General features: G+C 49.0%; 1 protein-coding gene, 1 long non-coding RNA gene and 1 other non-coding gene across 4 annotated transcripts; 2 read left to right on the forward strand and 1 right to left on the reverse strand.

Annotated features, from left to right (window-relative positions):
* Nucleotides 1-1,346: 1,346 nt before the first annotated feature.
* Tctn2 (tectonic family member 2) lies at nucleotides 1,347-25,671 on the reverse strand. 2 transcript variants are annotated; one of them, NM_001080782.1, is made up of 18 exons: nucleotides 25,518-25,671; nucleotides 25,235-25,342; nucleotides 24,685-24,761; nucleotides 23,617-23,812; nucleotides 20,710-20,810; nucleotides 19,065-19,261; nucleotides 18,416-18,542; nucleotides 16,728-16,866; nucleotides 14,568-14,633; nucleotides 12,863-12,997; nucleotides 11,618-11,695; nucleotides 9,664-9,741; nucleotides 8,327-8,438; nucleotides 5,615-5,721; nucleotides 4,100-4,256; nucleotides 2,815-2,940; nucleotides 2,582-2,670; nucleotides 1,347-1,699 (listed from the first exon to the last, which is right to left on the reverse strand). In NM_001080782.1, the coding sequence occupies exons 1-18, from the start codon at nucleotides 25,597-25,599 to the stop codon at nucleotides 1,572-1,574; spliced, it is 2,103 nt and encodes a 700-aa protein (NP_001074251.1). In that variant the 5' UTR covers nucleotides 25,600-25,671; the 3' UTR covers nucleotides 1,347-1,571. The 2 variants fall into 2 exon arrangements, with proteins under 2 accessions (NP_001074251.1, XP_063127744.1); XM_063271674.1 differs by lacking the exons at nucleotides 23,617-23,812; nucleotides 25,235-25,342; nucleotides 25,518-25,671 and having other exon boundaries at nucleotides 24,685-24,749.
* On the forward strand, nucleotides 2,936-4,492 carry LOC134481292 (uncharacterized). Its single transcript, XR_010056762.1, has 2 exons — nucleotides 2,936-3,294; nucleotides 3,385-4,492. It is a non-coding gene; the product is annotated as an uncharacterized LOC134481292 (long non-coding RNA).
* Nucleotides 17,600-17,680, forward strand: Trnaa-agc44 (transfer RNA alanine (anticodon AGC) 44). Its single transcript has one exon. It is a non-coding gene; the product is annotated as a tRNA-Ala (tRNA).
* Nucleotides 25,672-25,686: the final 15 nt, after the last annotated feature.

A 25,686-nucleotide genomic window follows, 5' to 3' on the forward strand; every position in this document is an offset into this window, starting at 1 on the left:
TAACCATTCTGTGTGCTGTTAAGTTCTGTTTCAAGTATACAACAAACCTTTGAATCCTGGTGAAGGTACAGAGGGTGCAGCCATCATCCTTAGTCAGTCTGAGAACGTTCTATTAACCCACAAGATGCCAATTCAGTTGCAGTCAGCCACCTCCAGCTGCCTTTGTCACAGTGGATTTGCCAGCCTGGGAGGGGTGCAGGCCATGGAACTAGGCCCTAAGTGGTGCAGCGTGTGGCCTCTGCAATCCCTCAGCCACAGTGCTAGCTTCCAGTAGTCATGAGTCCTCTGCAATAACATATAATCTGATGTGTGCTGAAATTCTCTGGCTTCTCCTGTTGCATTCCAGATAAAATCCAATCCCCTCACCATTGTAAAGGAGAGTTGCACCCGAGGTGGCTTCTGCTTCCTCCCTTAGGCCCTGACTCCTTTTGCTGGACCACACCTCCTCTCTGCTGTTTCCTGGTCTACACACTTGAACTCTGGAATCCTTCAGTTTAAAATACTGGCCCACTGGACCTTCTCTAAGCTGACTCCTTTAGATCTCAGCTCAAATGGCCCTGTACCAGTTAGGTTTTACTGTCAACACGACACAGTGTCATCGGAGAGGACAGAGTCTCAACCAAAGGATGACACAGATCTCACTGCTCGGTAGCCATTGGCTATGGGGAGTTATCTTGATTGCTGATTGGTGTGGGAGGTCCAGACCACTACAGACAGTGTCACCACTAGATAGCAGGTCCTGAGCTGTTTAAGGAAACTGGCTGAGACACTGTGGTGCACGCTTTTCAACTCAGCACTCAGAGGGGGAGGAGGTGGATCTCTATGTGTTGGAGTCCGGTCTGATCTACAGGGTGAGAAATACAGCATTTAATACTACAGAACTGCTGAGATGGCTCATGGGTAAAGGCACTGTCTACACAGCCTGACAACCTGCGTCCCCTCCCTGGGTACCAAAGGCAGGAGGAGAAAACTGACTCCCAAAGCTTGTCTTCCATGGACCTGTACCAGCCTCACTCAAACACACACACACTAATAATAATAATAATAATAATAATAATAATAATAATAATAATTCAATTTTAATTAGAAAGCTTTTATAAAGCATTTTCTAACCCTTTCTCTGGATTATTAGTAATTATTAGTAATCGATCTTTTCTTCATGCTTACATGCTTGCTTCAAGTCTGGTCAAAAATAAAACCCCTGGATTAGAAATCCATGCTGGGCTTAAGTCTCTGACATTTACAACGCCCTCGATTCCCCTGCCACCAGCGAGAATCGAGAATGATCACCCTGAGCCACTTTGAACATCTGGATATGTGTTGTGAGTTCACTTAACACTAAGAAGTTCTACAAAAATAGACATTTTGTTTATTAAAGTGTTTCAGAAGGCCAGGCATGTGGGACATGCCTTTAATCCCAGCACCCGAGAGGCAGAGACAGGCAGATCTCTGTGAGCTTAGACGCAAGCCAGGCCTACATAGAGAGACCCTGTCTCAATCAAAGAGGTTTCAGAGGGGCACACAGGCCTACGGGGAGCCACTGAGTGGCTGCTCTGAGTCTTCGAGGAAACTTAATGCTGGATGGAAGCGGAGGACCAGGCTTTGCACATCCCGACCCAAGGGTGCCTGAGGAGTATGGCCAACATGAGGAGTGACAGCAGCATCAGGCCTTTGGCGACACACTGAGGCCGGGGCTCCCCTGAAAGGCAGCAGAAGGCAATCATTAAAAGCATGAAGGTCCTTGTGCCCACAGATCACCAGGGAGGCCAGGAACGGAAAGGACATGCAACCTGCTTTTCCATATAGAAGGGTAAGAATGGGGGTGGGTAACAGTCTGGTGATCTGCAGTATCTGTTGGGCCAGGCCCTATCAAGACCCCACAACCAGGACCAGAGGTAGCTCACAATCTAAATGACCTTATGTTATCTGTATCACCAAGGGCTCCTGCAGGCTCTCACAACCAGGACCAGAGGTAGCGCGCAGCCTAACAACCCACATGACCTCTACACTAACTATATGACTGAGACCAGGCCAGATCCTTCCTTAGACTCGTAAGCTAACACAGGTAGTCTATCCAGAGAACCATTCTTGGAAGAAAGGACTCTGAGTTGTGTTTCGATGTTAACCACGCCCCCTGTGTACTAGGGATTGGATTACACCAGGAAACTTTCCCCCAAACTGTACTGTGTTTAAATATGTTGGCAATAAAACACCTGACATCAGACTCCTGAAGTTTGACCCAGCCTGGATGGGTTAAGTCGGGCTGAACTGAGTTTTCACTCATTCTCATTTCTTTGTGGCTTATTTCCCTGCCAACTATGACACTTGCCGGGGACAACCCCCACCCCAACAACTGAGTCTTATCATGTCTTGACTTTGAAGGTAATAGTTTAGTGTTAACCATTTATTGTTATCATAATTTCTAAGCATCATAACCGTAACTTCTAAACATCGGTATTAGTGTGGTTTCTTCTTTTAAGTCTTTCGTGCTTTAAGTTGTCTGGGACATTTCCACATTGACTGGTAAACAGTTTTAACCGGCACAACGTAACTTACAACATACAGAAACCTGGCTTCCTACCTTGATAATATTGGGTCAGAGGGTACAGAAGTTGGGGCCAGCACAGCTCATTCCGGGTACAATCGTACTCTGTGAAGTTGATCTGGAATCTACACAAACACGTGAGAGGGTTACAGGGAAAACTAGAAAGAAGCAGGAAGGAACCTGCGAGCCTGTCAGCCATTGGCTTATCTGGTTGTGGGCGGGGCGTCTGCGCAGGAAAGAACCTGTGAGCCTGTCAGCCATTGGCTTACCTGGTCGGGCGGGGCATCTGCGCAGGGATGTTAATGAACTTAACAGAGGCACTGAGGGGGAGAAGGTCGGCTTTGTCCTCCTCACAGGTGAGCCCACATTGGTACTGCCAGGTTACTGTGGAGAACCTAAGAAAGGACGATTGTGAGGTAGTGGCCACCAACCACTGAAAGTCTAGGAAGCCAAGTGCTGGATCCTCAAGTCTAGACCCAGAATCTACAAGTCCTTGTTCCGATCACTGGCTGCTGCAGCCAGCTCCCTCCTCTCGCCCAAGTCACTGTATGCGGGTTCTCTTAACAAGGATTGCTTGTCTCCAGCAGTCTAATAGGAAGAGCCTCTGGTCATTTATCGAAGGCGTGCCATGCCCGTGGCACCGCAAAACAGTACTGCGGAACGGGAAGTTGCTTAGCAAAGGAGACCTTGGCTCTACCCCGACACTGAAGTGGGTCTGATGGGAAATCAGCACAGCTTCTCAAATTCTAGTAACTGCTCCCCAACTTTGCGGGGGGTGGCGGTGGGGGTGTGGCTGTGTGTGTGTGGGCGGGACACATCACTCCCTGCTCTCTGTTCAGTGGGTCAGAAGACACCAGCCCGGATCCAGAGCCTGCATGCTAGAGCTATTGATAGTTCAGACCATAGTGAATGGCTCCAAAAGGAACCCATGACCCAGCGAACAACAACAGAAAAAGGCTCTGTAGACAAGAAGGCCTCTCTTTACTAAGCCCAGGCGAGGCGAGGCTGGTGCTGACCTCACAGGACCAAGGAGGATGCCCCTGAGTATGAAGACAGTCCCAGGACAAGGTGAGCTGGGGGTAACCAGAAAGAGACCCTCTCTGACCTTGCAGGCATGGGGACTCTCCCAAACTGAATAGCACCCACCACTTTTTGCTAAGTGGAACCTGTCACATGAGGTAAAGACGCAATGCACAAGGGTGTCATATTTCCTTAGATAAAGCTATTGCATATTAAACTGTCTGAAGTCACACACGGTTCCATGATCGGAACCTATGGTGCCGGCAAAGCCTCCAACCAGTGGCCACGTTCTGTCGCCAATATGCCACTCAGGCCCATAGAGTTAAATACCCTCAGAACGGAGCAGTCCCTTGTCAGCCGTGGCCCTCCCCTGACACCGCAAAAGCTCTCATACAGAGCTTTACAAATACTCCCGAGGGCCCTCCATTTATACAGCCCCAGCTATTAATGATCGCCATGTGTGCGGATTTCTGCCTGGCATTCCTGGTCTGTGTCCTGCTCTCCACCTCAGCGACTCTCGGGAAGGGACCACACCTTGTCTCCACAGCCAGGATCTCCCGCTGAGCCTCCCCTTCCACAGCGCCAGCCTCAGCAGTGAGGATGCGGATGGTGACGTGGGTTGGAACTTCCGGGCACATGCCATTTGCGCTGCTCAGAGGCAGGTCGGCGCCTGCATCAGGGGCGTCGACGCCTGCAGGAATGTCAAATTAGACATCTGTTAGTGGCGGCTGTCCCACGTGTCAGCCATGATACCCAAAGCCTCTCAGGCCTGAGGCTCAACTCTCTTGCAAGGGTGTTGTCACTCCATGACTATGTGACCTCACAACATCTACGGCAGGAGCAGTGCTGCTCACCTGGGTGGTGTCTAAATGTCCCTGTGCATTGAACGTGGTCCCAACCCACAGAATAAACCCAAACGTGGAGATTCAGTGTCTGGGGCTGCAGAGACGTCTCAGGATTGAAGAGCACTTGCCACTCTTATGGAGGACCCAGAGGCAGCTCCCAGCACCAACATGGTCGTTCACCTGTAACCCGTCCTCCAGGGGATCTGATGCCCATTTCTGTCTTCCAAGGGCGCCCACACACACATGGTATAAACTTTCACACACACACACACACACACACACACACACACACACACACACACACAAATACATCTTTTCCTCAAAAAGAAAAATAAAAGATTCAGTATCTAAGCTTGTCACTGAAAGCCACAGAGTGTGCCGACAGGGACAGTAGAGAACCCTGGTAAATGGTTACCAGACGATGCCAGACATTTATGCCCTAAGAGAAGTCATATAAAAAAAAGACATTTAAAACTCATCTGAGCATCTTTAGTTTCTATGGGTTAGATAAATAAGCAATTTGCTGGTTGGGTGCACTACAATAACATAACCAAACCCTGGGCTCACACATGCCAGGCAAGCGCTCTTTCTTAGAGCCACAGCCCCAGTCCCTGGCAGTCCCCTTGGTGAACAATTCTGAGCTGTGTGATCATCCCCACTCTCTCAGGACACCTCCTGATTTTTTTTTTTTTTTGACTGTTTTAGGATTTAGGAAGTTGGTGCTAGGGTTCAAACCCACAGCTCTCCACACTCTAGACACTAGGCGGAACCACATCTCAGCCCCAGATTTACTTTCAAATTTTCCCGTATAGAACTCTCCAGGTCCCAAGAGTGCCTCCCTGGTTCTTAGCACTCATGACTCTGCTTTCCGTGCACATCTGTCCATTCTGGGCCTTGCACACAAATGGAGTGGAAGTTTTGGGTGGTCTGTGTCTGGGCCCCTTTCACTCAGCACCACGTTTTCACTCTCTATAAACTACGGGTTAACTCTCGATGCCGATATTCTTGGGTGCTCAAAATAGAAGTGCAAACTGACGTGACCCGTACGTCTTCAAGCTGGGACTGTCAGCAAGAGGAAGCTCGAGATAGTTTCCTCTTCGAGCAGGAGCCATGAGAGCTGGGGAAAGAAAGATTCCTGCCTACAGAGAGCCCTGGGCAAAATGCTCAACATCAGTGACCCCTACGCATGGCCAGGGTGACTCACGTATGACCTCCAGCCAGCCATCGCTCAGATCACCGTAGTCCGAGTTGCCTCTCCTCGCAACGTGCGTTGCCTGGATCAGCAAATCTAGTCTCTGAAGGACATTCTCCCTGCAAAGAAGGAAGATAACACTTCTCAGCCGGTGGCCAGCGGGCTTGGTCCTTAAGTCCTTTTCCAAGAGTGGCCACCTGTCTTTGCTGGGAGCCCAGATAGAAATCTGCTGGAGCGACTGCCGGTAAAAACAGGATGCATGTGTGTGGGTGTACGCTGGAGAGATGGCTCAGGAGTTAAGAATACTTACTGGTAGCCTGACGTGGTGGCTCAGGCCTATAATCCTTGCACTTGGGAGGCAGAGGAAGGAGGAGGTGTATGAGTTTGGGGCCAGCCTGGTCTACAGATCAAGTTCCAGGATGGTCAGGGCTACACAGAAAAACTCTGTCATGGAAAAACAACAAACAAACAAACAAACAAAACAAATAAAAGGAATGCTTGCTGCTCTTCCAGATTTGGGTTCGTAGTGTGTCATTTTTTTTTTTTCTTTTTTTCGGAGCTGGGTACCGAACCCAGGGCCTTGCGCTTGCACTGAGCCAAATCCCCAACCCCCTCCCTTTTTTTTTCTTTTTTTCTGAGCTGGGGACCGAACCCAGGGCCTTGCGCTTGCTAGGCAAGTGCTCTACCACTGAGCTAAATCCCCAACCCCGTAGTGTGTCATTTTTAAATGCACGCTTGCTCCTTGCCCGGTGCCAACAATGGCTGCCGTCTCACCCAGCCCTCATGGCTAGAGTTCAATTCCTGGCACCCACTTGACAGCTCACGCCCATCTGGGACTCCAGTTCGAGGGCATCTGATAACCTCTTCTGACCTTTGCAAGCACTGTCTGCACAGGCTGCACAGAGATGCATACCTGCAGGTAAGACGCTCACACCATAAAATGAATGAATCTTAAGGGGGGAAGTAGGCTGGGAGGGGCCAGTGAGGTGGCTCAGCGGATGGAGGAGTTCTTATGCAGGCCTAACAACCTGAGCTGGATTTCTAGACCATACGACGTGGCCAGAGAGAGCGCTGGCTCCCAAGAGTTGTCCTCTGACCTCCGCGTGTGAAGCACATTTATGTTCACCCAACCTCCCACGAAATAAAGATAAATGTAAAAAAAAGAAAAAAAAAAAAAAACAACTCTTGGGAGGCTGTGGAAAACCTGGAGCCGTCCGTCCCACTCTGCTGAGGATGGCAAAAGGTGCCACCATGGTACTAAAGTGGGTTCTGCAGACAGAAAAGGGAATTACCAGATGACCTGGCACTTTGATTCCCAGGGGCACAGACTGAAAAGAACAGGAAGCACATTCACACTGAAACCTGCACCGGCCTGCGTGTGGCAGTACACACAGCCAAACGATGGGGAACCCGGACGTCCATCAACCGAGGCGGATGAACAAGGTGTGATATAAACAGACACGCAGAGGCAGGCGAAGAGTCACCATGGAAAAGGATGGAGTTCTGGCACACGCTGTGACATAGGTGTGACCCCATTTGAATGTCCAGAGCAGGCAAAGCCACAGAGGCAGAAAGCAGGGCTGTGGAGAGGAGAGCTGGGGGAGTAACTACTTACACATACAGATTTCCACCTTGGGTGATGAAAATGTTTTAGAACTAGATAAAGCCTTTCATAACACCGTGAACGGCCTCAATGACACTGGACAGTTCACCTTTTCTTGTCTTAAGCCTTTTAAGCCATTTGTGTGTGTGTGCATGTATGCCTGTGCCATGGCATACTTGGGGAGGTCAAAGGTCAACTTGAGTGAGTCAGTTTTCCTTCCTTTCTTTTTTTAAAGATTTATTTATTTTATGTATATGAGTACACTGTCGCTGTCCTCAGACACACCAGAAGAGGACATCGGATCCCATTACAGATGGTTGTGAGCCACCATGTAGTTGCTGGGAATTGAACTCAGGACCTCTGAAAGAGCAGTCGGTGCTCTTAACTGCTGAGCCATCTCTCCAGCCCCCGAGCCAGTTTTCTTTTACCACATGAGTCATGGTCTTGAACTCAGGTCATCAGGCTTGGCAACACATGCCTTTCCCTGCCGAGTCATCCCGACAGACCTTTTGATTTTATGTTGAGACAAGGTGTTATCTGCAGCCCAAGATGACCCTAAGTAGCACAGCAACCCTGCCTCAGCCTCTAGAGTGCTGGGACGGTGGTGTGTGCTACTCTGTCTGCCTGAGTCACTACTTCTGAATGATTAATTACATCATGGGAATTTTACACCAACTTAAAACAGGGTAAGACACACACACACACACACACACACACACACACACACACACACACACGGCATACATGTGCCTCTGTTCTTACACTGCACACATGCACGCAATAATCATTTCATAAATAAATGTTAAAAACAAATGTGTGTGTATCCACCACTTACTATGATGTCCACCGCATGTCCACCATCTATCACATCCACTGCGTGTGTCCACTAACTATCACTAGCTATCACGTCCACGCCATTCACCATAACTTTTCAGTCTTGTCTTTAACATTCACACAGAAAATTAATTTTAGGGAGACCACTCAAAAATGGAAGAAAATTCACCAGTGAATCTCACAGGAGCCAGCTTTGGGGAGGTGGAGACAGGAGGACTCAAGAGTTGAGGATCTTCTTGGCTCTGGGAGACCTTGTCTCCCACAAACCAAACCAACGAGAGACTCACCTGAGTTGTGTACAGTTCTCCTTAATCCCAACTTCCAAAAGGCAGCCAGAGGAGGCATCTTCTCCAAACAAAACAGGTCTGAGGGCGGCTGATGTGCACAGGCCCCTTCCAGCTGCAAGAGAAGGATGAGCCCCTCACTGTTCTGCTAAATACAAGTAAAGATTTACTTCAAGGACTTCCTGAAAACTCTCTCAGCAGCACTCAAGAGGCTGAGGCAGGGGCATGATGGTTTAAGGCCAACCTGAAGACCCTGTTTCAAACAAACAAAAAGTGTGTGCGTGTGTGTGTGTGTGTGTGTGTGTGTGTGTGTGTGTGTGTATGGAGAGAGAGAGAGAGAGAGAGAGAGAGAGAGAGAGAGAGGAGGTCTCACATAGCCCAGGCTGGCCTGAATTGATTGATTATGTAGCTGAGGATGGCCTGATCTCCTGATCCTCCTGCCTCCACCTTTTAAGTGCTGGGTCTATGGGAATGCACCAACACACCTGGCTAAAAAACAAAACCAACAATGAAACGTAAAAATAGAGTTCCAGGGGTTGGGGATTTGGCTCAGTGGTAGAGCGCTTGCCTAACAGGCGCAAGGCCCTGGGTTCGGTCCCCACCTCCGAAAAAAAAAGAAAAGAAAAAAAAAAAAATAGAGTTCCAGCTTCTGAAAACTAGGGTGTTACTCTGAGCCAGCGGTTCCCAAGCTGTGGGTCGAGACCCCTTTCGGAGCCACATACCAGACATCCTGCATGTCAGGTACTTACACTGCAATCCATAACAGTAGCGAACTTACAGTTATGAGGTAGCAACGTAATAATGTTATGGCTGGGGGTCACCACGTCATGAGGAACCATATAACAGGGTCAACAGCGTGAGGAAGGTTGAGAATCACTGCTCTGATCTTTCTGATCCTTTCAAAGCCAAGCAAAGGTGCCTTCCTGTGTGACAACCAGACCTCACGCCTCTGGCAGGGCGAGCCACTCCTACTGCCATGCTGGGTGGCCTGTTTCAGAGGGAGCTGTTGTGGCTCCAAGGAACAGAATGATGGGCTACAGTGACAGACAGCACAATCCTGCCTGAAACACTTCCTAATTCCCAGCACCTCAGGTACAACATGCAAGGCATCCTTGAATAAGGAAGAAAAAAGTCTTGGGAACACAAAAAAAGCAGCCCCTCCCCACATACCATAAACCAAAGGGATGGCAAATGTTCCTAACTCCAGGCTTTGGGGGGTGGGGAGGGAGTGCGGGTGCGGGGTGTGTGTGTGTGTGTGTGTGTGTGTGTGTGTGTGTGTGTGCAGGGAGCGGGGGAGGGGTGGGGTAAGATCACCTTTAGCAAATCTCAAACCACCTTACCCGGCTGCCAGAGGTGCAACGTGGTGACATTCATGCCATCGGTATGCAGAGCTCGGACCGGCTTGCCAAGCTGGTAACCTAGACACAGAGAACAAGGCAACCTCTGAAAATGTAAGCCTGCCCCGACTGAATATTGTCCTTCAGAAGAGTTGCCTTGGTCACGGTATCTTCTCAACAATGGGAGCCCTAAGGCGGAAGCCTGGGGAGCCTTGTACACACCACCGCAGCAGCCAGCACAGCAGCACTTGGGAGGCTGAGGCAAGAGGATGGTAATTTCTATTTACTATATTGATTTTTTTTTTTGACTTACTAAATTCTTAGCCAGGCGTGATAGAACCCATGTGTAACCACATGGTGATGTGTGGGAGGAAGAAACTCACGATACAAACCACTTACACTGAAGGCTGTGCCGTCGACGGAGCAACAGCACCGGCTTGCCCCAAAACAACTCCTTACAGCAACGGCCTCCTCACTGCACGTCCACCTCCCGCTCCGTCTCCGAGTGTGATTTAGGGCCGGTGCCGCAAATCCGGAGCCAGACAAGGTCTCTGGACCGTTTCCCTATCAGGCCTTACATTCCTGAATGTATTTTATTTATCGAAGCTTATCGAACATTCTGGAATATTACCATCTATGTTACCACATCTCAAGTGCTGAGCAGTCCCAAGGGACGTGACGGGCAGCAAGAGGCCAAGAGACGGAGAAATGAGCAGATAAATGAACAGCAAGCTGGTGTTAGCCTTTCCTCATGATACGAATGAGCACGTGGTCAGGAGACACAACCCACCACACTGGTGGGCTAGCTCACAGGACAGTGGATGACTGAAGGCAGCTCCATCACTGAGAATCCCACCCAGCATGGGCGGTGACTTCCTGTTGGGCGGTGACTTCCTGTTGGACAGGTAGGGGAACAGGCCTGACCTTCTTAGGGGTCACTTGAAGAGACAGTCAGTCACAGCCGCTCTGACTAAGGCAGTAATGGCTACTCAGAGGACAGTGGCCCACACATCAGCTTTTTTAAAAGGCCAATGGCAACACACGGTGGTGGTACTGTGCCTTTAAATCTAAATCGAGCTACTCCGAGGTTGAGGGAAGGCATATAATCAGGAGTTCGAGGCTAACCTTGGCTGCACGCAAACACCGCCTCTCAAAAACAAAACAAAACAAAACTCCCATGGGCCAGAGAGATGGCCCAATGGTTAAGAGCACTCGTTGCTCTTCCAGAGGATCCAAGATTGGTTCCCTGTACCCATGCTGGGCAAATCACAACTGCTCGAGACTCTAAATCTGAGTGATCTCACGCTCTCCTCTGATCTCCATGGGCGCCTGCTCACAAACATAAATTAAAAAATAAAAAATAATTTTAAGCAAGGGTCTGGAAAGAAGCCTCAGCAGGTAAGAGCAAAGGCTGCTCTTCCAGAGGACCAGGGTTCCATTCCCAACACCCACAAAGCCGCTTACAGCTGTTCTAGTTATGAGGAACAGTTCCAGTTCCAGGGGATCCAACAGACACACATGCAGACAAAACACCAAGGTTCATAAAATAAAAATAATCACTAAAAAAAATTAAAACAACAACAACAAAACCACCACAAAACAGCCAGGCATGGTGGCACAAATCTTTAATCAGTCCTGGGAGACAGGCAAACAGATCTCTAGTCCACAGAGAATTCCAGGACAGCCAGGGCTAGCTACATAGAAAAGCCATATAAAAACAAACCGAAAAGAAACAAACCCACAAAATGTAAGACTAGAGACCAAAGGCCCAAGAGGATAAAATTTGCATGCAGAGCGACACTGTATACTAAACTATACATTTGCCAGAAGAGAGAATGGACTGTCACGGGTTGTCATGGAGACAAACTCAACTCAAGACAGTTCCTCATGACTATGGGGCAGCCCAGGGTGCCCCCCTCGGATCCGTGCAAAAGAGCAACACTGTTATTCATCCTACCTGGATTTCCAGAAAATTCCTTCTCACCACCACTGTTAGGGCTTAAAAACTTCACTGTAAATCTCTGGGTCATTGTTCCTAGAAAAGAAAAGAAACCGGAGATAGAACGTGCACCATTTTGTTGGGAAAAGAAATTAACTCCCGTGAACATGATGTATGCATGCTGTAAGGCTGAGGCAGGAGGATTGCTTTGAGGCTGAGGCAGGAGGATTGCTTTGAGGCTGAGGCCAGGGCTACACATCAAGGCCCTTTCTTGAAGAAAAAATAAAAAAAAGAAAACAGGAACAAGGCACACATTTAATGTTGCACACATTTAATCCCAACACTCCAGAGGTTGTGAGTTTGAAGCCAGCCTGGTTTATACAGAAAATTCCAGCTAAGGGCTATGTAGTGAGACCTCGTCTTTATTATTATTTTTTGTTTTTTAATAAGCCGTCTAGTTTACGGTATTTTTTTTTTCTCTAAAGGGTCCCTATGTAGTCCTGGATGTCCTCCTTCTCTATGACCAGGCTGGCCTCCAATTCAAAGATCCTCTTACCACTGCCTCTTGGGTGCTGGGATCAAAGGCATGCACCAGCAGGCCCAGCCTATTCTTTCCTTCTTCTAAAGTTACATTATATTTACTTTGTGTGCAAGTATGTGTGGGGTGCATGAGAACAGGCAAATACACGGAGGACCAAAGGCAACTTAGCCTGGTCGGTTCTGCGGATCGAGCTCAGGTTGTCAGCAGCAGGGGCCTTCAGTGAACCATCTCGCCAGCCCAACGGTACTGTTTACATTATTATTTTCATTTTTACTGGCCTGTTTATATGTGTGTGCAAAGGTGCATGTCAGTGCAGGTGTCTGTGGAGATGCTCAACCTCTCTGGGCCACCTGACAGGGATGCTGGGAACTGAACCCGGGTCTTTGGAAGAGCGGCTGAGCCATCTCTCCAGCCCAGTTGCTATTTTTTAAAAAAGTTTTTTTTTCCTTGTTCTTTTGAGACAGGGCTTCACTGTATGTACCCAGGCTGCCCCTGAGCTCACTACCAATCCTCCTGCCTCAGCCTCGGGAGTGCCAGGATTACAGGTGTGAGCACCATGCCTGGCATAAAATTACATCTGATGTACAAAAGAGTCCTGACTCCTTGACTCAGTGAAAAGCGCACAGGATAAAGGAGTTCTGACCTCATTTGAGGGGTTATCGTTCAGAAAACCACTGGGAAAGGAGACACCGAAAGCATTCTGGACCCCTTATCAACGTTACCTCTCTGGTGGGCGTTGATTTCTGCCCTGATGATTGTGATGTCTAGGCTGCTGATAGAATTATTTTGCCATCTGAAAACATAATGTTCTTCCACAGTCACATTTCTGGGAGCCGATCCGGCACTTAAAATTGTGTCTGAAAGACAAGAATGTGTGCATGACTGAAAACTCCATCTGAGTTGCAATCTGTTACTGGGGCTCTCTCTGCCTTGGTGGGCTCCCGCCAGCCCATCTCTCCAGCTCCCTAAGGAAGTCTGGCCACCTCTTCCTCCATGGAGCTTCCTGTGGTCTCATGTCAGGGTCGGCCACATCCTCTATTCCACCTCAGAGGCTCCCTGAATAACTCTGTCCCTTTCCTTTGATTCCTGTCTCCCCAGTGCTTGTCACTCAAGTGCACTTGGTGACGCTCACGCTCTGGAAGCAGAGGCTTCTAAACACACGGCCAGGAACAAGGTCATAGCCACCGGAAAGGAACACAAACCACACCTTCATTCAAAACAAAGGGCTGCTAACAGCAGCCCCACCCACACCAGCTGCTAGGCAGCATCACAGAGGCAAAGCACAACCTTTACTTGCTGGGGAGATAAGAGAGCTCAGATCCCCACAGAAGGCCAGTGGAGAGGGCCTATCCTCAATTCTAGTGCTTAGCCTGGCAGACACTCAGTTTCAAACAAGGTGGGAGGCAAAGACCCAGGGCCAAGGTTGTCCTCTGATTACCATGCATATGCCTCCACTCATAAACAAATATGTGTGCGCGCGCACACACACACATGCACGCAAGCACACATGCACACAGGCACGCATGCACACACACACATCATACATACACACATGCACACACATCATACGCACTACACACATTCACATACATCATACAGACACGCATCATGCACATACATCATATACACACATACACACATCATATACACACACATATGTATACATCATACACACACACACACACATACATACAGAGACAGAGACAGAGAGACAGAGAGACAGAGACAAATCTTAAAAAAAAATTTTTTTTTTTTGGTTCTTTTTTTCAGAGCTGGGGACCGAACCCAGGGCCTTGCGCTTCCTAGGCAAGCGCTCTACCACTGAGCTAAATCCCCAACCCCAAAATTTTTTTAAAATAATAATAAAATAAATCTTAAAAAAACAAATACAAGCCGGATTTGGTGGTACATGCCTTTAAATCCCAGCACTCAGGAGGCAAAGGTAGGCAGATCTCTGTGAGTTCAAGGCCAGCCTGGTCTACAGAATGAGTTCCAGGGCAGCCAAGGATACACAGAGAAACCCTGTTTTGAAAAACCCAAAACCAGGGCTGGAGAGATGGCTCAGTGGTTAAGAACACTGACTGTTCTTCCAGAGGTCCTGAATTCAATTCCCAGCAACCACATGGTGCCCTCTTCTGGTGTGTCTGAAGACAGCTACAGTGTACTCATATACATAAAATAAATAAATAAATCTTTAAAAAAAAACAAACGAAAACAAATATAAAACAAATGACACAGACATAGTGGCTTATGCCTTTAATCCCAGCACTAGGGAGGCAGAGGCAAAAGCATCTCTGTGAGTTAGAGGTCAGCCTTGTCTACATAGACAGTTCCAGGGTCACAGAGTGAAACCCTGTCTCAAGACCAAAATAAAACAGAAGAGAAAGAGCAGGTATGCTTTGTAGACATGCTTGAACGCTTTTGTACCTGGACTAGTGATGAGCTTGTCCAGGTCAGTGGCTTCCTCATAGGTTACGGTTGGTGTGACCAGGCCTAAAAAGACACAGAATTAATTCCCACACAGGAGGCATATAAGGAGCCAGCCTTACAATTACAGCATTCAGCAGATAGAAGGAACAGGAGTTCAAGTTTACTCTATGTAATACTTCCTCAATAAAGAAAGGACAAAGAAGAGAGCTGGAAGAAAGAGAGAAAGAAAGAAAGAAAGAAAGAAAGAAAGAAAGAAAGAAAACAAAGGAGGAAGAAGAGGGGGAGGAAGAGGGGGAGGAAGAGGAGGAAGAGGAAGAAGAGAAGAAGAGGAGGAGAGGAAGAAGGGGAAAAAAGAGGGGGAAGGGGAAGAAGAGGAGGAAAAAGAGGAGGAAGAATAAGGGGAAGAAGAGGAGGAGGAAGAGGAGGAGGAAGAGGAAAAGAGGAGGAAAAAGAGGAAGGAGAGGAAGAGGAGGAGGAAAAGGAGGAAGAGGAGGAGGGGAAGAGGAAGGGCCACTGTGCATCCATGCCTGAGTGAGTTGCTTCCCACCCACCTCCTCACTCCTAACCGTCAGAGGCTGGGATCCCTCTGCTCCCAGCCCCTCACTACAACTACACAGGAGGATGGCAAGAGCCAGTACCCTGCGCTGTTGCTCTGCAAGAAGAGCTGTGGGGTAGACTATTCACGGAGCGGCCGCTTTGGAAGAGTGTTATGTCCCCTGACCTCACCAAGTAAACCGCATGGCACGGTAATCCCATTCATAGGACCGTGCCCAAGGAAAAGGAAATTCTATCCCACAAAACTGTGTCTCCAGGTGCTCACTCCAGCACTGGTCACAAAACCAGGAAGTGGCGATGCCCACAAATGGACAAAGAAATAGAGCTGAGCCACTCGATAGAAAAGCTGCACAGATCTGTGCTTTCCAAAGATGACACTAATGCCAGGCAGTGGTGGTGCACACTTTTGATCTTAGCAATTGGAAGGCAGAGTCAGGTGGATCTCTGAGTTTGAGGCCAGCCTGGTCTACAGAGTGAGTTTGAGGACAGCCAAGGCTACACAGAGAAACTGTTTTGAAAAAAAAAAAAAGTGTGAGGGGAGGATGACGTCTGGGGTGGCTGAGGTTCTGAGTCAGTGTGTATTTTTTTTTAAAGATTTATTCATTCATTTATTCATTTATTTTATGTTGCTCTCTTCAGGCACACCAGAAGAGGGCAGGCATCGGATCTCATTACAGATGGTTGTGAGCCACCATGTGGTTGCTGGATTTGAACTCAGGACCTCTGGAAGAGCAGACAGTGCTCTTAACCACTGAGCCATCTCTCCAGCCTCTCAATGTGTATTTTGACATAAACATGGACTCTGAGACCCGCTGGCCCATGGTAAACTGGCAAGCCATTGCCCATATGGGCCAGAAAACACAGTACAGCTTTCTTCGGGAGTCCCAGTGTGAGTGTTCATGAGCTATTCACCGGCATGTGCAGACCAGCAAGTGCAGCTTCCTCCTGGGCGTTTACAGCCTGAGACGGACGCCTGCAGCAACCTCCTCTAGAGACCAGCTAACCTCCCCTACACTGTACCTAGTGCACACGCTGGGGTTCCCGGTTATCACAGTCGCAGTCAGAGAACCCTACCTAACCTGTCCCAGTTTCCCACTATGTCTCCTTTCTTCAGTCCTTCCCTGCCCCTAGCCAGGGTTCCGGGACCCAAGGCTCTTGGGTTGCAGGAGCAAAGGAATGTTTCCATGGAGATGAAATGCAGAGACAGGCTTGGTGGCCGAAAAGATGCCAGCTCCCCTTGCAGTTGCCGAAAGGGAATGGTCCGGGGCTACTCAGAAGCGTGGGGTATACGGTATTGTAAAGAGAGCGGCTCTCGCCTGTCGACATCGCGACATCGTGGAGATCTGACTTAACTGACGATAGAGCCCGAGCGTGGAGGTGTTACTCAGTAACACGGGGTTCCATACCCAGTGCAGAGGGGGAAACGCCAACCACACGTGCCGGGTGCTGCCGCTCAATCAGACCGAACTTTTCCCATGAAAACACCATCCTCAACCAGCAGACGAACCACCACCAGATGCTAAGCCAGGATGCTAAGCTCACACACAGGAGAAGGAGGGCTTCTCTATTAACTACACCATTCTAACCATAAGGGCAGCCTACCTCCTGTCGTGCGGATCCTCATGTCTTCAGGGATAAGCCGATCTCGTTCTTGCACTTCCAGGTCCGTGGTACATACACTGTGAAAATTCCTCAGGAAAGCCACAGGGGCATCCTGTAGGCACTGCCCAGCTAGAGACGCCTGGGGACAAAGAACAACTATAGTACATTGCTTTTTTTTCTTCTTTCCGTTTTAGAAACATTCTTTCTGCCCAGCTTGGGGATCCAGCCTGCAATCCATGCAATTGGAAGGTTCTAGCAAGAGTGCCCTGAACTCAGTAATGGTTACAGGGTGAGACCCTACCTTGAGGTACTCCAAGTTCCTCCCTTCTGTTTGGCCCTACTGCTGGGCAATGTCTACAGTAAGTGCTGCCCATGCTGACCGACTTTAGGGAGCCAAGACTTGGAAGCCACTGCTAACAGTTAAGTGTTCTCTAATGCATCTGGGACAGACCCTGGCCTTGATCACTAACAAGGTGTGTCGTATATTCAACCTCGGTGCATCATCTAAACACAACCTGATTTTGGAGGGAGGTGGAAAAGCCAGGGCCCCACGTGGAGAAAACCTTAGCCCTGGCTGCTAAGCACCACCTCCTGTCGCCAGACAGATTCGTTCCCAAGTCTAGGCATCCGGGCTCATGTCTTTAATCCCAGCACTCGGGAGGCAGAGGCAAGGAGATCCCTTTGAGTTCAAGGCCAGTCTGGTCTACAAAGTGAGTCCAAGATGGCCAGGGCTACACAGGGAAACCCTGTCTTGAAAGACCAAGAAAAACAAACCAAAAGTGGTTCCCGGGAATAACAGACAAACTGTCAGCTATGCCATGCTCGCCTCCCAAAGGCATGGTTTCCTAATGATGAGCTCAAAAGGCAAACACTTGGGGGTTGGGGATTTAGCTCAGTGGTAGAGCGCTTGCCTAGCAAGCGAGAGGCCCTGGGTTCGGTCCCCAGCTCCTAAAAAAAGAAAAGAAAAAAAAAAAAAAAAAAGGCAAACACTTCTCGGACTTTCTAACCTTTTGTTTCTTTTGTTTGTTTGTTTAGGCAGGGTTTCTCTGTGTAGCCTTGGCTGGCCTGGAGATTACTCTGTGGACGAGGCTGGCTTCAAACTCACAGAGACCCTACTGCCCCTGCCTCTGAGTGTTGGATTAAAGGCGTGCGTCACTGCTGCCTGACTTAAAACCTTCTAACCTCGGGGTTGGGGATTTAGCTCAGTGGTAGAGCGCTTGCCTAGCAAGCGGAAGGCCCTGGGTTCGGTCCCCAGCTCCGAAAAAAAAAAAAGAAAAAAGAAAAAAAAAAACCTTCTAACCTCAAAAGACGTTTCAACATCCTGACTGTTATTCTCACCCACAGATTTAGAGCTTCTTAGAGAGTGCTGGGGGCTGGGGACGTAGCTCAGCTGGAGAGCCCTTGATCGGCATACACACTGTTCTCTGTACCAGCCCCGGCACAACAAAAGCATAAAACACCGACAGGGAATGAACCGGAGACTGACCATCACCTCTGAAGTCCGCACAGGGATTCTCCCACTTTAGTGCACACGTTCCCGCTTCGACTTAGCAGAGATGGGGGTGAGAATGAGTCTTTTCAGTCTAGAGATCATTACAAGTTAATGCACAAGAGGAAAGTATGCTGCTTGGGGGAGATTCTTAGAGGCGGTGCTGGCTAAATCCGAGTGTTGAAATGGAAGCGGTTACCTGAGGGATGGTAAAATACCCATTAGTGGTCATAATGGGATCCCCTTGTTTGTAGCTGGCGTCAGCAAAGAAGTCTCTTAGGTCCAAGTGCGAATGGGTTTCAAAGCCGGGGGAATGTCTGGGGGAACTGTGAGACCACAAGACATAATCAGTGGGCCCGCAGGGGGCCTGCTTAACCTGAGGACAGGCCCAAGACCCACCCCAGAACAATAAAAAAAAAAAAAAAGACCAGTAACACTTCAGCCAGTTTTGCTTTGAGTTAGGGTCTCATGTAGCCCAGGCTGACCCTGAACTCCTAATCCTGTCTCTGTCTGCTGACTGCAGGGGTTGCAGGGATAATCCTAGCTCTTCCTGTCTTGTTTTTTTTATTTACAACATAACAGTTACAACGTTTTCAATGATACAGGACTATAAGACATAGTAAGTTCAAGTCCCTGGGGCTCTTAGCTCCTCCCTCCATGCTGGAAAGTCATTGCTAAGTGCTGGCTGGGTCTGCTGGCCTCTTTTTCTCAGTTCTTTCTGTTACTTGCAGAGAAATGTCAGACGTGGCCTCCCTAACCACAACCTAGCGTGGGAAAAAACGTGAGCCAAGTCGAGGACCCAGTGAAAGGAAACTTGGTGACCCAGGTACTTGGCCGCAGGTACTCACATGGCGCCGTGGTAGAAGTGACCGAGGAACGGAGAGGTGGAGGGTGGTGACTGCACACACAGGAAGGGAAACCAGTCAGGAGTCTGGTGAGTAGTGCGGGCTGCACAGCGATGGTGGGACGGAGGGCTGACGTACCCGCCAAACACGCCGGAGAAGCAGAACCGTTCGAACAGCTCTCTTAGCTCCGGCTGACAGTCCTGGAAAACAGGTGAAAGGATAATCAGGGCACACAAGCTCCCACTGTGATGCTGGGCACACAGCTCTGAGGCCGCAACCCAGTCCATGAGAAAACAGTGCATCTCGGTCTCCTCCCAAAGTGCTTTGCGGTGCAAGGAGAGCTCCTTGGGGCTGTGGAGATGGCTCAGTCAGTAAAAAAAGTAAGAAGTGAGGACTAAGTTCCATTCTGAGAACCTAAAGGGAAAGGCAACAAATACACAAACAACAATAAAACATTGCACTTTCCCCATGGGAGAAGCAAAAAATCTCGACCACATATGACCATACTCCTGCAAAAATGGGCCACCCTGGGGACTGGCGAACATGCCTCTCTGGTTTGTCTAAAATTTAAGATTTTAAAGTATGTACTATAAACCAGGTGTGGTGGTTTGTGCCTACAATCCTGGTACTCAGGAAAGCTGAGGCAGGAGGACTACCTTAACTTTGAGGTTAGCCTAGACTACACAGTGGGACTAAATAAACAAACAACAGGCTGGCAACATGGCTCAGAGTGGGAAGGTGTCCTGCCAAGCCTGACGACTTGAGTTTTATTCCTAGAACCTCCCACAAGTTGGCCTCTGATTTCTACATGTGTTCAGTAGTATAACCATATCATTCACACATACACACACACACACGCACACACACACACACACGCACACACACACACACACGCACACACAGACACACACAAACATACACACACATGCATATACACATATACATACACACACATACATATACACATATACATATACACACATATACACATACACATATACATACACACATATACATACACATATATACATATACACACATACACACATGTACATATACACACACATACTCACACAGGTTTCATACCATACATACACACACATACACACACACACACACACACACACAGGTTTCATACCATACATACATACACACACACACATACACACATACCACACATACACACACACAATAAATAAATGCAGTTAAAATTTTAAAATAAGACTATGATCATCCTCGCCCTACAGCTCCAAAGACACACTTTTCTCTTTCCTCCATAAACTATACAGACAATATCAAAAGAGACAATTTAAACACAATTTGCAGCTCAGAGATAGAAACAGGAGGACCAAAAGTTCAAGACCACTCTCTACCACACGGAGTGCTCCAGGTCACACACACACCATAGAGTGCTCCAGGCCACACACACCATAGAGTGCTCCAGGCCACACACACCATAGAGTGCTCCAGGTCACACACACACCATAGAGTGCTCCAGGCCAGCTAGGCTACATGAAACACTATCTCAAACAAACATGATTGGCAAAATGAAATCTAATCTCCGTTGTTCCCTATCCAAAAGCTGCTGGGAAGACTGCTGGAGTTTCCCATATGTTCAGATAGCTTGGTAAACAGAAAAAACCCTTACTTGGTCACAGCAGCAGCGAATGTCACAGGCCTTGGCTGTCAAGTCACACGGGCAGGGACCCAGGGGCTGATAGACTTGGTTAGGAATGACAGTCATGTTCTCTGAAAAGTACATACATATGGCAAGTTCAGCAACAAAACAACTCCCAAAGGCATGAACACGTTTTTGACATTTACAGAAAAGGCTGAATTACACTTTGTGCTTATGTGTGTATATACATGTATGCGGAAGTCAAGTGTTTTCTGCTCGATTTTTGCTGGTGACTTTGATACAAGGTCCCACATACACACTTTACACCTTGCCGTCCTGGACCGCAGAGTCATGAGCAGTACGTTACCTTGAAGGGTAAGAGCCAAAGCAGCCACTGAGAGAGCCCCTCACAGACTCTACACAGCACATAGGAGCCAGAGGCCAGCTGGGCATGGTGGGGTACACCTCTATTTCCAGCATTTGGGAGGCAGAGGCAGGCAGATCTCTGTGAGTTCGAGACTAGCCTGGCCTACGGAGTGAGTTCCAGGACAGCCAGGGCTACACAGAGAACCCCTATCATGAAAAACTAAAAAAGGAAAAGAAGAACAAGAAGGAGAAGGAGAAGAAGAGGAGGAAGAGGAAGAGGAGGCAGGGGAAGAGGAGGAAGAGGGAGAGGAGGGGGAAGAGGAGAAGGAGGAGGAAAAGGAAAAGGAAGAAGATAGAAGGTGGAAGGGGAAGGGGGAGGGGGGAGAGGAAGGAGGAAAAGGAGGAGGAAGAGGAGGAGGAGAAGGAAGAGAGAGGGAGAGGAGGAGGAAGAGGAAGAGGAAGAGGAAGAGGAAGAAGAACAAGAAGAAGAAGAAGAAGAAGAAGAAGAAGAAGAAGAAGAAGAAGAAGAAGAAGAAGAAGAAGAAGAAGAAGAAGAAGAAGAAGAAGAAGCAGCAGCAGCAGCAGCAGCAGGAGGCAGGACCAGAGAGCAGACCAGGCAAGGACAGTAGGGTCAGCCTGTGCAACCACACTGAGGTGACACCAGGAGGCACTGGAGGACAGGCCTTTCTCTGTGCTGTATGAGCCAACAGAGGCTCCTTTCCCTGTGTCTGCTCCCACCCAGTCGGAGGACTCGGGGAGCTGAGGCAGGATGATATGGATGTGGAGGCTAACTTTGGCTACCCAGTAAGATCAAGGCCAGCCAAAGCTACACAGACAAGAGATGCTGGAGTCAGCTGCAGGCCAGAGAATCATGGTGGTGGCACTCATGACAAGCCAGCCCCCCATGCCTTTTTCTGTCGTTCTTGCTACTTTGTAAGAGACAAGGTCTTATGTAGCTCAGACTGTCCTCAAACTTACTATGCAGCCAAGAACGACCTGGGATTTTCTGATCCTCCTGCTGCAACCCCCAGTGCTGGAATCACAGACAAGCACCGCCTTGCTCAGGTTTCTGCACTGCTGGGAACAACCCACACCTTCCTGCATGCTAGGCGGGCACTCCACCGCATGAGCTGCACCCACGGTCCCTCCATTTTTTTTTCCCCCGGAGCTGGGGACCGAACCCAGGGCCTTGCGCTTGCTAGGCAAGCGCTCTACCACTGAGCTAAATCCCCAACCCGGTCCCTCCAGTTTTACAAGTTTTAGAGGATTTATTACAGATTCATGGCGGGGGAGCTTAAGAGGGAGAAAGAGTCAAGCCATCTGAGTGACAAACAGAGGTCAGGCATGTGGTGGACAAGCAGCCACATGGTAAGAGAGGAGAGCTAGACAGAATGTAGAGGAAAGGGCTGGAGGGATGGCTCAGTGGTTAAGAGCACTGACTGCTCTTCCAGAGGTCCTGAGTTCAATTCCCAGCAACCACTTGGTGGCTCACAACCATCTATAATGGGATCTGATGCCCTCTTCCGGTATGTCTGAAGACAGTGACAGTGTACTCATATAAATAAAATAAATCTTTAAATTTAAAAAAAAAGTAGAAGAGAGGGACAGAGAGTGCACGCTTAGGCTCCGGCTGGCATCTGAATGGCAGAAGAGAAGAGAGAGGAATAGTTGTGCCTCTCTGGGTCAGCGCAGAGGAAGGCAGGCCACGCCTATTCTTGTCCATGTATTTTTCTCATGTTTGAGCACCAATGCGTGGAAACCAATTCTACCGTCTCCACCAAAGGACTTTAAAAAGTGATTTGCAAAAGATTCGTCAGGACAGCCAGATAATTAGGTGGGGAGGTGTCTGAGTCAGAATCTCACTCAGTAGCTCTGGCTGGAACTTCCTATGTAGGCCAGGCTGGCCCCAAACTCATAGAGATCAGCCTGCCTCTGCCTCCAAAGTGCTGGGATTAAAAGTGTGCGCCACCACTGCCTGGCTGAGATCTTAACTCCATAAAATAATATAGAGTAAAAATCTCAAAAACTAACAAAATCCCTAACCCCTCCCCCACCCAAAAAAATACATTTAGGAAGGCAAGAGAGACTCAAAAGTTGAGTCTAGGTGACTGAAGACAAAGCCCAGTGGTTAAGGGCACTTGCTGTCCTAAAAAAGACCTGTGCTCAACTCACATTACTTGCAAAGTGGCTCAGAACACATGTAGTTCCAGGTACAGGGATCTGCCGCCCTCTTCTGGCCTCTTCAGGTACTGCATGTACATAATACAACACACACACACACACACACACACACACACACACACACACACACACAAATTAAAAACAAAAAAAATTAACTCAGGAGCCAGAGGCGAGGCATACCTCTGTGAGTTCAACCTGGTCTACATAGTGAGATCTAGACCAACTAGAACTCCACAGTGAGACCCTGTCTCAGAAAAGAAAAAAGAAAAACAAACCCTGCTAACAGAGCCACATCTAATACACTATATATATATATATATATATATATATATTCTAAACAATCTTCAGATAGTGGCTGACAGAAATGTTTTGACCGTAGACATCACTTGCCTGATGCATTGTGGGTCACAGACGTGTTGGGATAAATCTCCACCTGGATGAGCAGATGTGCTAAGCAGGATGCATTGTGGGATGCTGAGACCAGCAGAGTCTGCACGATGCATGGGGCCTCTGAGAACGAGGCTGTCTCATCTGGAGAGCACCAGTCCAGACCCCTCTTCCACCTTACGGTCACTTCCAGCATGTTCTGGAAGGGAAACATGGCTGCGCTTTTAACGTGACTCACTTCGAGCGTCTGTATTGATGAGGGCACGGAACGGAACACGCTGTCAACGCGCACGTGAGCCTTGCTCTCCTTTACCTACGAGCTGTACACGAGACAGACGGTGCCCTTCACAAAAGGAGACCTACATACAAAGAAGGCAGTGCTCGCTTCGGTTTCAACCAACCAGTGGTACGTACGGTGCTGGGATTGACTCAGGGCTTCCTACGTGCACTCTACCAACTGAACTATGTTCCCAGCCTGATTTCTAATTCTACACAAGTTAGAGTAGCTGAAAGAAGGGAACTCAATTAAGAAAATGCTTCCAGGGGTTGGGGATTTAGCTCAGTGGTAGGGCGCTTGCCTAGCAAGTGCAAGGCCCTGGGTTTGGTCCCCAGCTCCGAAAAAAAGAAAAGAAAATGCTTCCATAACATCCAGCCGTAAGGCAGTTTCTTAATTAGTGCCATCCCTGGGCTGGTGGTCCCGGGTTCCATAAGAAAGCAGGCTGAGCAAGCCATGGGGAGCAAGCCATTGAGCAGCACCCTCCATGGCCTCTGCATCAGCTCCTGCCTCCAGGTTCCTGCCCTGTGTGAGTTCCTGTCTTGACTTCCTTCAGTGATGAACCAGAATGTGGAAGTATAAGCTGAAAAAACCCTTTCCTCCCCAACTTGCCTTTTGGTCATGGTGTTGCCCTTGCAGCAACAAAAACCCTAACCAAGACAGACAGACAGACAGACAGACACACACACACACACACACACACACACACACACACACACACACACAAAGAAGGCCCTGCAAAAAGCCTAAATAGGAGGCCTCCTCAGGTGCAAGGAAGCTGTTGCCTTAGGTCTTACCGCTTGGGGGCTCACAGTCAGATTCCAATCCCCGGTCTCATTCCTGAGGCCACCACAAGTAGGAACTGGCAACACTCCTAAGTGAGAAATTAGAATTTGAGGCATCAGGGTGCAGCAGCGAGGGTGAGTGGAGGGTCCTGGGGTAGGAATCCCCCCACCCGCCCAGACAAGCTACATGAGACCGGTCAAACAGTAAGTGTCATTTGTCAAATGGGACAAAAAAAGACTCTTCTGTTCTTAGGGGAACTCTGAGGTGCTGTGTGGGAATCTCAGGGGAGCTAGCTCAATAAACAAAACAAAGGCAAGTTTTATTATGCAAACCAGGCCGGCTGGATATCCACATATCCACCTGGGTCTGCCTCCTCCGTTCTGGAATTAAATGCGTGTGGTACCATGCCTGGTTTGTTGACCACTTTTATTTCAAGCTCGCTTTTCCAGGATGGTCCACAGGGCCTACAACAGACACTGCCTTCCAGCTCCACTCCTATTCTTCTGAGAGCAGTATTTCTGTTGGCAGCACCCACTCTCTCAAAAACAGCCAGAGTCCTACCTTCCTTGATTTGCAGTGGAGTCAGTGACACGGTGACATCCTCGCTGCCTCCGACCAGGGACGCGCGGACCTCAGGACTGGACATCCGGATGAAAGGTGGGATGAAAACTAAGAGGGAAGGAAGGGTGCGGGGAGGGGTTAACGGGTGCAGAACCAGTACCTGGCGTGCGTGTGCTGGTTTTTATGTGGCCTGGCTTCCGGGATCCAAGGAGCCCCGGGTCTGGCCCTTTAAGAGTCAGATTCCCGGCCTGGGCCACGCAGGCCATACCACTGCCATACACACCCGGGTCGCCGCGCAGCGGCCTCAGGACGCCCTGCAGCAGGAGGAGTCCCCACAGGAAGCTGAGCGGCGACAGAGAACCCATACCCGGGGCCGATTTGCCTCAGAAACCCAGGATAACCTGGGAGAGAAAAAGCGGCGGCCTTTGCCGCCCGGCCGACGCCATATTGCC

The sequence above is a fragment of the Rattus norvegicus genome, chromosome 12 (genome assembly GCF_036323735.1).
Source record: "Rattus norvegicus strain BN/NHsdMcwi chromosome 12, GRCr8, whole genome shotgun sequence".
Lineage (NCBI taxonomy): Eukaryota > Metazoa > Chordata > Mammalia > Rodentia > Muridae > Rattus > Rattus norvegicus.